A 14612-nucleotide genomic window follows, 5' to 3' on the forward strand; every position below is an offset into this window, starting at 1 on the left:
GGGAAAGTTCTTATAAGGAGATTAATTTATATAAAAGTTTTATTAACAGGCATTTAGAAAATATGGATGACTGTCATGCCTTCCAATCAGTATTAGAATAAAGGCAATTAGCTAAAGAACTTTTGTGATGGCTTAGTACAGCTCCCTTCTGCATGCCTTTGTCAGACATGCAACGTAGCCAGGTTTTTAATATGGTACAAACAACTAGAAAATTGGATAAATACATAGAGACTGGAGCTTGCAGCAAGCAGCATCGCGGACAAGGCTCACTCTGGTTACCTACTCTGTGTGAGGCAATATCCCTTGCTTCTGGCACACTCCAACAGCTCCAAGAGCAGTTCTTGGGGGGTGCAGACATGGCAAATCTGCTTCTTGGCAGCCCTTGTGCAACCCTGAGATAGCACAAAAAGTGATGGGGCAGAACGAGAGAAGTTCTCGCATCAGTGAAGTCTCACAAAAATGCAGTGTGACTGAACTGCTTAATGTTGGCACAAGATATTTTGTGCCCTTTTGATTTTCTTCTATACTTCCTTCCTAATCTGTTTCTGCTCTTTCTTAATCCTTATTGCAAGGCATAAGCTCTGCTGAAATAAACAGTGGAAAATGTGAGGTGAAAAAAATAAACAAGAAAAAAAGAGTCTAAAGGCTGAAATCTGCTGACTTTGGTTACTGTCATTCATATGAGACTTAAAATAAGCTCAGTCCATTCCAGAGTCCTCTTTAGGAGACTTAACCTCAGGGTTTATTATTCCAAACTATATAGAAATTAGATTCTTGGGAAATTTCTTAAACACAAGAGTTAAATTACATATTCATATGTTTGGGAAGCTTTACTCCATCACAGACATGAACTACATATGCACTCCATGAATCCCACTGTGTCTTGTACTTCCAGAAAGTGCTTTGGTCTGATGAATAAATAAATGTGCAGTTTCTTTAATCTATGCACCACCACTTGGTGCATGCTGAAGCATCCCAGGAAGGCAGCACGTATTACAAATGTCAGGCTTTCCCTCAGACACTGCCTTACCCTTCTGAAATACCTGAACAAACCCAGAGAGTTGAAATCCTGGTCTCTATTTCATTTAACCCCAACTATAGAGAAATTCAATTCTTGGGAAATTTCTTAAACACAAAAGTTAAGTTACATATTCATATGTTTGGGAAGCTTTACCCCATCACAGACATGAACTACATATGCACTCCATGAACCCCACTGTGTCTTGTACTTCCAGAAAGTGCTTTGGTCTGATGAATAAATAAATGTGCAGTTTCTTTAATCTATGCACCACCACTGGATGCATGCTGAAGCATCCCAGGAAGGCAGCACGTATTACAAATGTCAAGCTTTCCCTCAGACACTGCCTTACCCTTCTGAAATACCTGAACAAACCCAGAGAGTTGAAATCCTGGTCTCTATTTCATTTATGACAACTGCTCACCAGTTTTTCACCAGCTCACTGTGCAACTCATGCATCAGTCTCTCATTAAGAATTTGTTTTAAAAGAAATGGGGGAAAAGCAGGCTAATGAAGTACCAAGGCTCACTTGCTGCCTTTTAGCTGAAGCTCACCAAACACCTACCTACAGGCATTTTCAGTTGCATTTTAAAACATATGGCCAGTTATTCTGAGGGCTTTTTTACTTGTGACTTCTACATCCTCTAATTTCAAAAAGCAACAACAAAACCCCAAAGTGTGAAAATAAGAAAACAGAGCTTGCCTGCAACTCTTACCACATCTCCTCTCTTTAGAGGGTGTCCAAAGGGTGACGATCTCTAGTGACAAATGAGATACAGTGCAGACAGGGGCTCTGTGTGGTTAAGCAGAGGTTTCTCGGGCAGTGACAATCTCTTCCTTTGCAGAAGAGACTCTTTCTGTGAAGCAGAGTTGCTCAGTGAGAATGAGACCATGCCTAGTTCCACAAATTGAAAATTAATCCTCATAATGAAGTCTCAGAGCCAGCCCCATTCCTAGGCACATTCAATCACCTCTGGGATTACACGACCACACTTCTGCAAGTGTGAGAATTTCTCCATTCCATCTGTGAAGCCAGAATGGAATATAATTCCTGTCACCACATGAAAGATTTTATCTTTACCAATTTGAGCAATTTGATCAATTTTATGTTTAGCACAAATCCCATCTATCACATGGAAGGGCAAGAGCCACCTGCAGACCCGCTGGAAGCAAAGACAAGTTAGGCCAAGAACACCCTGCAATGATGCTCAGAGATTTATCAAAGGTTAAAAAAAGAAAACCCCAACTCACCATATTTCAGCTGTTTGACTTCATAACTCTAACCTAAGCCGCTCATTCACTCAGATATACCGTGATAGGCAGGTAGGAAGAAAAAATTAGTTCATATCATAGGAAAACAAGGAATGTAAAGAATCCTGTTTCTAGATGTTAATATAGCTTGGTATGACAGGCCAGGAGAGTTGCTGGACATTCAAGTGGAACCAAAAACTACTATTACATGTCCAGAAGTGACACAGCCACAGTCAGCATGGTCAGCAGAGTGATCACAGTTTATAGAAGAAAAAAAACAGAAATGGAAGAAAAAAGCATCCAAAAAAAAGAAAAAAGTGTTGGCAAAACAGGCAGCATGAAGCTGAATAAAATACATGAAGTATTTTATTTTTGTTGCAATTTACAAGTAAAAAAGGGTCTTGTTCCTGACCATATCTCTAACCTAGTAGATGGTGTGTGTTTCTCTCTATAGCAAGACAACTCCCACAACCAACACTGTGCTGTGAGCAGCAGCAGCATCCCCCTCCCTCTGAGCAGAGTAAGAACGGTGGCCCAGGCTCCTCTGGCTGCTCCAGCCTGGTATTTCAAAGCAGCAGTGCAGATGTGGCACGAGGTGCTGCTTTTCTGCCTGGGAGAGAACACTGACAGCAGCAGGGAAGGACAGCTCGTGCTCACAGCTCACAGGAGATGGTGATGTGTGCTCCTTACCTGCCAGCACCCATTCCCATGGGTGTTCAAGCCCCACTGCCACAAATCCAAGTGCTTAGATGGGTTTTGAGCATTAGCTTGAAGGGAAGTTTTACAAGGGAAGAAATTACCAGATGGTTTCAGATGACTTCTCTCAGAAGTGCTGACACCATCTGCAGCAGCCTGTGCCATTAACAAACCTGGGTTACAGAGATTGTTTTCTAAGCTCAGGAAAACTTCAATTATTATTCTTCCCTCCTTAAACAGTCAGTCAGCAGCCAAGTATATTGAGCAGAGAAGTATGGGCGAAGAAAAGACAAAAAGAAAAGTCAATTAAATCCAGGAAGCACTGCAGAGAGAGTTACTCCCTAATTGTCAGTGTTACACAGCCGTATTTAGAACAAGATTTTCCTCTGCTGATTGCAGATTAGCCCAAACTCGGTAATAAAGTCATTCTACCCTGTCTGAGATCAGATCCTTTCCAAAGGTGACTTTTAACCCATTCCAGCACTAAACCCTCTTTTGTGGCAGATCCAGCCCAATATTTAAGCACCACCCCACCCTACCTTCCAGCTGGGCATTTTAGTGAATGAACACTGTGTTCTAGGAGGCAATTTATTTAAAAACATTTATTTTAGGCAAAATTAAACAGACATTTGAGATTACATAGAAATACAGTTTCCAATTGGATCACATAAAAATTAAAAATGCACTGTTGTGTTGATTTAAGTATTTTTGTATGTATTGACCAGGTATATAAGATTTAACCATGCCATTTGCAGTCAACTATCATAAAAATCTGTAACGAAAAAGGTTTCTTAAAATGTGCAAATATTATATTAGTGTTACCATTGATAATAAATGACCACTAAATAGATGCTTATTATGTAAAGCTTTTTAAAGTACAATAAAAATACAAATTCTATTTGTTAAAAAAGGCCATTGCTATGGCTACTAAACATCCTCATTATACAAATTCGAAAATACTATATGACAAACAAAATTATAAAGACTTTTCTTTATGAAACATATACTATTCTATTTGTTAGTGATTTCATATATTTTTATATATATATTTCTCTATAATACTCTATATGAATGATGAATTCAGAATGAGAGAGAGGAAGACAAATGTAATGTAGGATGTTAAGGCCCCAATCCAGCAAGGTACCTGAGGATGTGTCAAACCCAGCAAAGGAATAATCCCATCCTTTCAGAGGACTCCAAAGGCACATGCACAAGTACTTTGTTGAACAAGGCATAAAAATACTCGTGATGAAATTGAAAAATGTGGTTTTGGTGTAAACTGTGACTCTTAAGGACAAAACTATAAGTGCCAGCAAAAAGCCTCTTCCAAAAAAAATCTGAAAATTTTGGGGCGAGGGGGGTTTCCACATTTTTATGCTTTGAAGGGAAAGTACTAAAGGTTGGAAAGTTTTTGAATTAAACTCATGATAATAATTTTCTGAGATAGCTTTAAGATGGTGTTTTATTGCTTATGAGAAAGATTAATGAAGAGTATGCATAGACATGTCAGCATTCATCTCGCCAGCAGCTGAGAATTTTGGTGTGCAGGTATTTCTGTAACATGAACACACCCAGTGGGTTTGTTCATAACAAAGGACTTAGAGTTGTTTCTCTGCAGAAATTAAAGACATGGAACAGTAAAGAAGAGAGTAAAAGAATTATACTCAACAGAGCCTGTCTGTAAACACTCAGGTGTTGAAAGTAATTACAGAACTGAGCCCAGTGCCTGCTTATACACAAAATTACACAAGTTCCTAAGTAAATGCAGGACCATAATCTTCCTTTTAAGTTATGGCTAGCATGTAATGGATTCCAAGATATATACTTTACACTTCAGCTATAAAATATCAAAACAAAGGGCAGTTGCTTTGCCATTCTGCAATTTAGCAGTTCTTCTAGGCTCATTAAGCACTAATTAGCAGACTAGCAACTTGTTGGTTTCTCAAACATGAATGAAGGACCTAAAATCTGGATTGTATAAACTAATGACATCAGACATACAGGGTAGTAACCACACACAGTGATGGAAATCAATCACACTGCATCCAGATTTACTTTTGAAGCATATAGTAATGGTTAGCATTTTATGCTTTTTTCACTGCAAATTGAATTTTTTGTAGCAGATATTAATAATTTTACTGCTTGAATATTAAATAATACCTTAAAAGCATAATTTCAAAATGCTGCCAGGTAAAGTATTATGTAGAATTCATGCCTGCACATTTGCAGAGAGAGAGACAGAGAGAGAGGTATGAGTGACCTTTCTGAAGAACTTCTCCAAGCTAATAGCCATAAAGCATAGTAAACTTGGGCCAAAATGTGACAGAAAGAAACACAACAGCATAATTTCATCCATAATTCATAAACAAATACAACTTTTTACATTTGTACAGGGAAAGACTGGAAATAAGTTGAATTTTTACAGAAGCAAGCCTCACAAGAGTTTACATGTTGAAAAAAGCAATTTTTGGCACATGGATAGTATCTGTGAGTACGTGTTCAGAAATAAAAAAAAACCCACTGTGGAGGAAATTCACATCGACTTTCTTGGCATCAGCACCTGCTGTCTAGTGGGTCAAGACAAAATACTGTGCCTTCAAGAGTTAATCCCATTTTGAACCCCTCCTGCAATGAAACAAGACATCATTAGTAAAGAGCCAAGTGAGTTCTGGAGGATTACATTCTCCTTGTAAAAACATTTAAATCCAAGCATATCTTTAGGCAGACAAACTGCAATGATACTTCAGCCTGAATTCACAAATATTTACATTATTTGGTCAGCCACTTTTTCGTAAGTCTTAGCGGCTAACTCATAAAAGATGCACACCATGCAAAAGCATAGCTACAGTATGTACATAAGTGAAGAAAATATTATAGAATAACAATATTGAATATTCTTGTCTATAGGTTGACAGAAATCCAACCAAGTTTGACTTGCACCATGTTGTTCCTGAGTAATATTAAAGAAGATTTATATTGGAAAGTAGAGGTATGACATGGACATTGTTACTGATACAAGGTGTCTCCTACGTTCTGTGGTGCTGTAAGAGCAGCCCAACAAAAAGTGCTGACTACCCCACCTCAGAGGGTGCTCTGAATTGCTCCCAGTGCTGTTAAAGTGACATTTACTGCTGACTGCCATCTAAGCTTAATGAAAAAGGCAGATAGAATCATACTTGCTCAACTGCAAATGCAGAAACTGTGCCTTTTAAAGGCATGTAACTCAGTAAAATAAAACACAGTGGTACTTTGGAAGTGCAGTGAGTTGCTTTAAAAGTTCACACCAAAATTCCTGAGTTTGCTCACATTCATTTTATCAATAGAAACACAAAAAAGATTATAAGCCGGATGCTACCACGTCCTCTATGGAAAAGAAATTCATTCTACAAATACTTTTTATTTTGTATGCTTTCATAGATGCTTAGCTTGCTAAAGGTACTTCGTTCATACCAGTCCTAAAGTAACAACTGCACTTTTAATACAGGAAAACCACTCTTATTTTCATTTCTCTTTTTGCATTAAAAGAAGCTGAATAATTGTGGCTTGACCCTCAAAAGTCACCTTGGAGTCAAGAAAATTTCAGTCTGTTGGGTGAAAGTACTTTGAAGGTTTAAGCAATTGGAAACGGGGTTCTGACTAGAAATGCCATGCCATCAACTCCATGGCAGCTGTAGCAGTGCTCTGTTCAGTGAGAGTGTTGATTGTGTGCTATGAAATCAATAACAGCTCCTTTCATCAAGGAAATATCTTGTAAACAAGATAAATCTTTTTGTAAAACCATCTGTGTGGGGATTAGGCACAAACTCAAGTCTTTCCCTCACATGCACAGCAGTACCTTAAGACCATACCTTTTGGGCTTAGAAGATAAATCCCAAGTCAAACCAGCTTAATTTCAAACAAATTCAAATCACAGGCTAACACTTGAAAAGTGTATGAATATCTAAAACCCTGCCAGCTACTGCTATCAGGAGAATAATATGGAAAAACAGAACAAACCTCCTGGCAATACTTACTAAACAGTCTGAGAATTTCCAAGTAAAAGCTGCAGTTTCCTAAAGGCAGATCCATACCATAAGAAGCTGAGCAAGTAGCAGCACTGAGGTGTTAACATTCCCCAACTGTGCTACCCAGTTTGCTCTACCTGGGTGACACAGTGCTGCCAAGGCTCACTAGTATATTTAAGATTTTTCCTTTTTTTTTTCTCTGCATTTTCCAAATGATTAAAAGGAAGAACATTAAATGCAGAAGACATTTCAAGCGAACAGTAGGTGAAATTCCAAGTGAAACACATCCTGTTACAAACAGACAGTGTTCATATCCCCAAAGGGTAAATTAATTGATGTAACTGCAGTCAAAGGAGGACTGCTTACCTAGAAGGAGAATTCAGAGAATTAGCCCTAGGGTCTAATCTGTAACATTTTAAACCCTGCAGTTACAGTGTGCCTAGGATGCTCAACTTCCGAAGTATCCGAAGGCTGCTTCCACTTTTGAGTTTGTAAAGGGATACAGCAATAAGGGACTGTTGTTGGTGCTTCAACCAGAGGTTGCTTGATGTGCTCCAACAGCAGAAATCACCAACAACTGGTTTGACAAGGATAGAGACCTTCATCCTGAGCCAGCCAGAGCCTTCACTGAACATCCATCTCATTCCTGTCCACTCTAATTTTTATCTTATTTATACTGTTAAGCACAGTTTGCTGGTGTCTTAAGTGGCTTCACTTCCAGTGCCCTCTTTCCAGCAAGCAAAGAGGAAATCAGATGATGCATTTTGGAAATACACTCATCTCACTGCACTTACGTTGAGCATGTCAAGTTTTTTCCACACAAACTGATATTCTGTCCCTTAGCACTTTGCTTGTGTTTGCTATGACTTAGAACTATTTCCACTTTCTTGAAGAACCGTGGCCTCCTTGGCCTTTCCTTCTGCAGCTTTACTCCAGCCACTTCCCCCCACTCCTGTTTAGTCCTTCTCAAGCTGTGATATTTTGCATTTAAAACAATTCCATTTCCACATATTTGCAATGTGATCAATGCTAATCTGTTCAGTAGAGATTGCTGCTCTTTATGGATCATAATGATTAAAAAAGCTTTTTAACTTTATTACCAAAATGAACTGTCTATGCTGAAATAAATCAGTGCTGTGGTTGCCAGGTGCTGTTCCTGAGAACAACAGCTCATGCACCTTCCTGTCTGTAACAGGGACATGGCATTTCCATGGTCACTTCTGAGCCACACCAAACCCACGACCATCAGTGTCAGATTCTGCACTTCCAAGCAGCCTCAAACTTCCATGACAATCACTAGGCCAAAAAGCCCAACAGCATAGGGAGACATCAAAGCAATCCAGGTGGCCAGATGGGCATTCCTTTCATTAAAGGAATGTAAAATCTAGATTTTTTTTTTCTCTTGGATATTTAAGTGGAAGACATGAAGTGAATTTTCAGGGAATGCTGAAAAAGGCCACGCCATGGCGCTGGCCAGGACAGGGAACAAGAAGGGCTATAAAGAGTGCATCTATACTGTGCCTTTTTTTTTCTGTGTTTGTGTCCTCCTCAAGGAGCTTTTTTACTTTAGAGGCATTTTAACACAAGGACTGAGCAGTTTAGTTACCTACTAAGTAATGGTATTGTACTAAGGGATGTGATTGATGTCCTAAAGAGAGGAGCAAAGCTTGTTTTCACTTAGCTCAAAACCAATCCCTGTTCCAAAACCAGCCTTTTTCTGGAGTCAAGGATAGAAAGATGTGAGCTACTCTGGTTAAAACCATAAGCAGTACAAGACAAAGAACTTGCACTTTATCAGGAGATAAATTTGCCAGAGTCAATCAGAAGTTCACTCACTTATCACTTCACAGTGACTTCTCTCAATGAGCTTAAGTCAGCACAAACCCAACGAAGCAATGACAAATTTACATATCTCTGAGAAGAGCATTTAGAGGGCTGAGCATAACTTATTTGAGATGGAAAGATGTCAAGTCTACTGACTGCTTCAGGGCATGCAGGGAGAATGGCTTGCAGCTCCTGGAAGCTTTCTGATATTAACTACCTTAAGATTTTAATAAATTAAAGCAGCTGCTGCTGGTGTGATTCATGATCCAGGGAAACTTCTCCTCACTGCAAGATTTCTGGGAAAGTAGATATTCATTTTATTAATGTCTGGACACAGTCAAAGTAAAGATGGAAATATGTTTCAGCATAAGGGTGCAGGGAAACAGGAGGTTGGACAGCCATCAGAAAGAGGCCTGAGCTATAAAAGTCACATCTCGGCAAATGTTTGAGTTTTAAGCTCTCCAAAAAGATCAACAGAGATTGGACTGAGAAATGGAATAGAAAGCTTAACTGTGAAATTTGGATCCTCACTGAAGTTTAAAAATAAGAGTGTTCCCCTAGAGGCCAGGGAACTTAATCTGATCTCACGAAGTTCAGAATGCAGGGTGCAAAGGAAAAGCACCCACTACACTCAAGAGCTGATTTTCCAGTGCCTCTTCTGCGCTGGGCTCTCCTCTCCCACTTTGTTTCCAAAAGCACAAGGCCAGATCAGGACACCTTTTCTGCACATGGGGTGTGTGTGCTGAGGCACCTCACATGTTCCTCACAAGAAACAGGCTAAGAGAGTCTGGACTGGGCTGCTCCAATGAGGCTGGCCCATCCTCACTGCAGGCTGAGCTGCATTCAACACCACAGTGCAGGAAGTTTATACCTGGAGCTATTTGCTAGGTGTCTGTAAAACACTTACCTTCACAGATCTAACAGAATCCATAATTACTGAAACCCAGGCTGTGCTTCCATAATGCAAAGATGACAGATTCATTCACTTTGCATTTCACACAATAAGAGAAGCTCACATTTCTCTTCCACATTTCTCATTGCTGGATTTCCAGAGCATGTTATGTTCTGTGCTCTCACCTTCCTCAAAGGCTGTGTCTAACAGCTGTTGAGACTAGCACAGCTGCTTCTGCTCCTTGAAAAGCTTTAAATCAATATGTTCAAACAAAGACTTGCTCTCAAATGTGGTTGTACTAACACAATCTCTGCACTAAAGGTTTTGCTTAAGCCATTTTACTAGTGACAATCTGATAATGACAACTGGAGATTTCACAAGTACACAGGGAACACAAAAAGCAGTGAAAACAAAGGCTTAGTATTAGCACCTGGCAAGACAGAGTAAAGAAAACAACCATCAGCTGTCCTAACTTAGAGATTGTAGACCCCTAAAAATGAAAATGGCCCTGACTCAGAGTTCTATACACAAAACATAAATCTTGAAATTTTGATACATAAACAAGTAGACATAAAAATAGAAACACAAGACAAACACGTGCACATTTCAATTGTAAATGCTTTAAATACCATTATTAAAATATGATATACCAACCATCGCTGACGCTGTGCACCCAGGAAAGCACAAGAAGATAAAAGAGACATTAGGAAAAACATGTTTCAATCATGTATTTTGCAACAATCACACAGTAAAATACAGTCTGTATTTTAAGACTGTACACAGTCTTTGCTCTGGCTCAAGGTAGAATATGGGGGTTTTTCATACCCTTGAAGCTGTACACTTGTTCTCAGCTGGATCATAAAATCAAGTTTTGTGCCCACATAAAGGCCCACTAATTAATTTTTAGTGAATGGCTGATATGCTGGGGGGGAGTGCCTTTCTTCACAACAGGACACAGTAACACTCTAATGCTTGGGGGTTTTGTTATTGACTGGTTGTCTCCTTTTTTTAGATCAAGAGAGTACAAACAATGATGGGAGATTTTCATTTCATGACTTCAAACATATTTGATAAATACCTTTACTACTCCATTGCCTGATTTTTTTATGAGTACAGCACCCTGTAGTGTTATAAGCAAACAATTCCAACTATTGTTAAAATATTACCTGTATAGGAACATGTAATATTATATTACCTGTTATATTATATTAACTTAATATGTGACATTTAAATATTGACATACCATTATTAGTGGTAACCACGGTTGCTACCATTTATTTTTCCCTAACACAATGGAAATGTTGGTAATATCTCAATGGGAGGTGCTGTAAGATTTGAGGTTTGTTTTCAAGGGCTTGGTAACAACATTATGGCATTCACAAAACACCAGCATGTTGTTGGAATTGCAAAGAGGACACGTTTAGCTTTTAGCTGCTCTTTGAAATTATATGGAGGACCAAGAAGCTAAATTTCTTACTTCACTGTGAGTAGAAGTGGAACCATCCTGAACTGACAAAGAAAAGGAAATGTACTCAGGAAAATGAAATGGTATTTCAAACTTATTTAAGTCACTTTAAAAAGCCTCTGCTGCTCTCTAGGCAGGAGACAGGAACAGAAGGAGCCTGAAAGCAAATGCTCTTGGACTTTGTTGGCTCCTAAGAGACAAGAGGGCTGGAAACCCTGGGAACATGTTCTGCTGAGGAGCCAGGATCCTAGAAATTGAAATTTCCATTATTTCCAGCCTCTTCTTTTGCTGGCAGGCTGCTTAAAAAATACTAGAGATAAGCTGGCAAGGAACTAGAAGTTTTGAAAGTCTGACTGCAGAGCATCACTTGTTCCAAAACTTGAGGACTTTCTCCTAGAATTGTTTCACAATTGGGTCAATAACTGAATGGATGATGTTGAGCGTTTCAGAATCAACAAACATTTTCTGATAAAAACACAACAGTTCAGAATTCTTGAATCAATTCTCAAGGGTTTAATTGCTCCAGGGCGCCATAGAGCTGTTTTTAAAGGCAGCAAAAAAATTGCCATGGCCTCAGAAGCACCTAAGTCTGCCCAATGCTGTGAGAAACCAAAGCGATGCCATTGAGGAGGGTACATTGAGATGGTGGAGATTGCTGATGGTGGGATCTGGAGGGCTCTTGGCTCAGCTCTCTTTTTCAGCTCTCTCAGTCCCTTGCCAGGTAACAGCTCCCAAACCATTTTGGTTACACTGCTGAGAAATTCTTCATTAGTGTAGCTGACTCTATTGGTACCAGGTGGGGCTCCTGAGGCAAACCCAAACTCCAGCTCAAAGACCAGGAGATAAACTTACAGAAGGAATAGTCAGAAATAGGGGCTTGTGTGTGCATTGGTGTGTGCTTTGTGGAACACATTTTCAGAATATGGCAAGCATGTATTTCAAGAATAGGCACACAGCCAACAAAACCCACATAAGACAGTAGTTACCTGCATCTCATCTAGTTTGGACTGAATGTCTGGAGGGAAATCTCCTGCTCCACAGCTAAAAGGGTCAAAAGGTTCTGCTCCAAAAAGGTCTCTCTCTGCAACGACAGAAAAGTGAGTCACTGGGAGAACAGGTATGGGCTACAACAACAGTGCTCTGAAAAAGCCACCTCACATCTCCTGAGCTGAGCAACAGCACCACCAGATATGCCACTCATTAACCACAACTTTTAACATCCCAGTAGGCAAGCCAGCTCTTGGGCAGTTTCCCAAACCTTAATACTCAAATATTTTTCCACAAACACCACTGCACTTCTGTTTCAGCCTCTCTTGATCTTCCTTTAATGCTTGTGCCTTCCAGAGATCCGGTGAGAAGTTGCTGCTCTTGGAAGAGGGCACCATGTACTGACATGTGCTCTGGAGTCTGTGTAGAAGGAGTTCCAAAAATGTAGAGGAAGCAACTGGACATGAGTTGCCAAATTTCGTTTCTATATTATGTCAACAGCAAATTACTAACCAATTAATCTTGGTGTCACCTGTCTGCCACTCCTCAGGTTAAGGATGTTTTTGGATACAAGCAAATATTCTTACTCAGGCAAGGCAAGGCTCATGTTTGATACAGTTCCTCAATGAACAACTAGCAGTAATTAAAACTAAAAGCTACCAGAGTTTTAAAATCTTAGATCAGATCACATCAAGATAGAAAAAGTAATTTAAAAAAACCCCAAAACCACAACAGGATCATGAATTGTCATGCTAAAATTCCACTAAATTTGGGTGCATAAATAGAATGATTGCAAATTTTCACTTTCTCAATACCAAAAGTTTCTCACTTTTTCTTAACTGCAGTTTACATTCTATTGGTCAAAGGGAGTGTGATGTTTCTTTTTTATGTCTGTGTAAGAAGAAACACCTCCAATACAACTGGGTTCTTTTCTCATATTAGACCAGTATAGTTCTTTATATCTGCCTGCTCAAATATTTTTTGGTTTTTCAGGTTTTGGGTGTTTTTTCCTCCTTCTTAGTAATGGATTTTTCTTTCCTACAGTTAAAGGCTCCATCTCTAGACAGTTTTCACATCTCACATTGGATTAAACTACAGCAGTTAAAAATAACCCAAAAAACTGCTAACCAAACCCCACTGATAGCAGAATTTACAGAACCAAGTTCCTACACCTTGTCACTGGTGGAGAGAAAACCAGAACCATGAGGAGATATCCCCTCTCCTAACTTTCATGGCTCCCTAGCAAGAAACCTGACACTCTACCTGCCTCAAAACAATTTTAGTTTTAGAGTGCGACAGTAAGGGGAGCAATAATAACCCTGAAGTGACTGGACAGTTCAGCACAAAATTCACCCTTAACACCTGAGGTCTGGGTGACAATTGACTGCTGAAACCACTCTCCCCATTGCAGCATTCCCAGTCCTGTTATCAGTGGTGCAGCACCTGCCTACAGCTGCACAGCTGGTTTGATTTTGGCATCCTTGGAGGCAGAATTTCACACCTGTGTTCTCTGGGTTCTTCAACAGTTATTGTGCATATCAGTCTGTCAGGGCTTTGCCCTTATCAATTAGGTGTTATCAGGCTGCACAGCAGGCATCTTAAATTACTGGCAACTACCATCATGTGCTCCCACAATAAAGTACAGAAATTCCCATGATAAAGTACAGAAATTTGGGCAGAACTTGATGGATTACATATTTAAAAAACTGTGGCTAAGCAGCTACAAACTGTCACACGGGACCAGGAGATGGCCCAGATAAGAGAGCCTTATTCCAAGAGTCCTCTAGAGCCAAGAAGAAATCCAGTCTTTCCTGGCAAAGGCAGACCACCTGCGTGCAAGAGAGACTTGAACTTGGATAATCTAATGTAAAAATTGGGTTCTCCCTCATCCTTTGCCTCTTTCACAGCCAAAATGGGTCTGCTCCAGTATAACCAGTGTCCTGAAATGCTCTGATGCTCCCAGCAAATAACCTTCAGATGTGTAGCAGCTTTGACTTGCAATCTAACCTCTACTGGGCAAAAAAGTGATTCTACTTTATAACCCTCAACAGTCTATGGTTCATTGTGTAGGTCCATTTTCTTTCTTTTTACCTTTAAAAGGAGCTGACAGCTTTCTCTGTGGTCAGACAATTGAAAGCAGACAGTTCCAACACCAGGGCTTAGCAAACGTTCTATTGAATATATTTAGGAAAAAACAGTGAAGGACAAAACTCCTGCATGTAATTTGTACTGAATTATGACTTCTGATTATTTTTAAAAGCAAGTATTTTGTACACTGTTATGGCTATTATCTCATTCATGCCTTATTATTGGGCTTTTATTAATGAAAGCCCTTTTGAGCTCATTAGCAGGAGAACAGCAGAAGTTTTAACTCCTTTAATGTCACTCCTTCCTTTAATGTGAAAGACTTCTGAATTTATACTGTATACAAGGCAGAATTTAAAACCAACCAGAGTGTGACTTATTCCAAGTGAC

General features: G+C 39.5%; 1 protein-coding gene across 2 annotated transcripts in view; it reads right to left on the minus strand.

Moving 5' to 3' along the window:
* Positions 1–3548: 3548 nt before the first annotated feature.
* GULP1 (GULP PTB domain containing engulfment adaptor 1) overlaps positions 3549–14612 on the minus strand; it is a 122438-nt gene continuing 111374 nt past the window's right edge. For both annotated transcript variants that reach the window (XM_031056544.1, XM_031056537.1), the window contains 2 exons: positions 12137–12231; positions 3549–5590 (listed from right to left, as the gene is read on the minus strand). In XM_031056544.1, the coding sequence (XP_030912404.1) occupies positions 5519–5590; positions 12137–12231 (167 nt within the window). In that variant the 3' untranslated portion in view covers positions 3549–5518. The remainder of the gene's footprint in view (positions 5591–12136; positions 12232–14612) is intronic.

This window comes from Geospiza fortis, unplaced genomic scaffold, assembly GCF_000277835.1.
Source record: "Geospiza fortis unplaced genomic scaffold, GeoFor_1.0 scaffold112, whole genome shotgun sequence".
NCBI lineage: Eukaryota > Metazoa > Chordata > Aves > Passeriformes > Thraupidae > Geospiza > Geospiza fortis.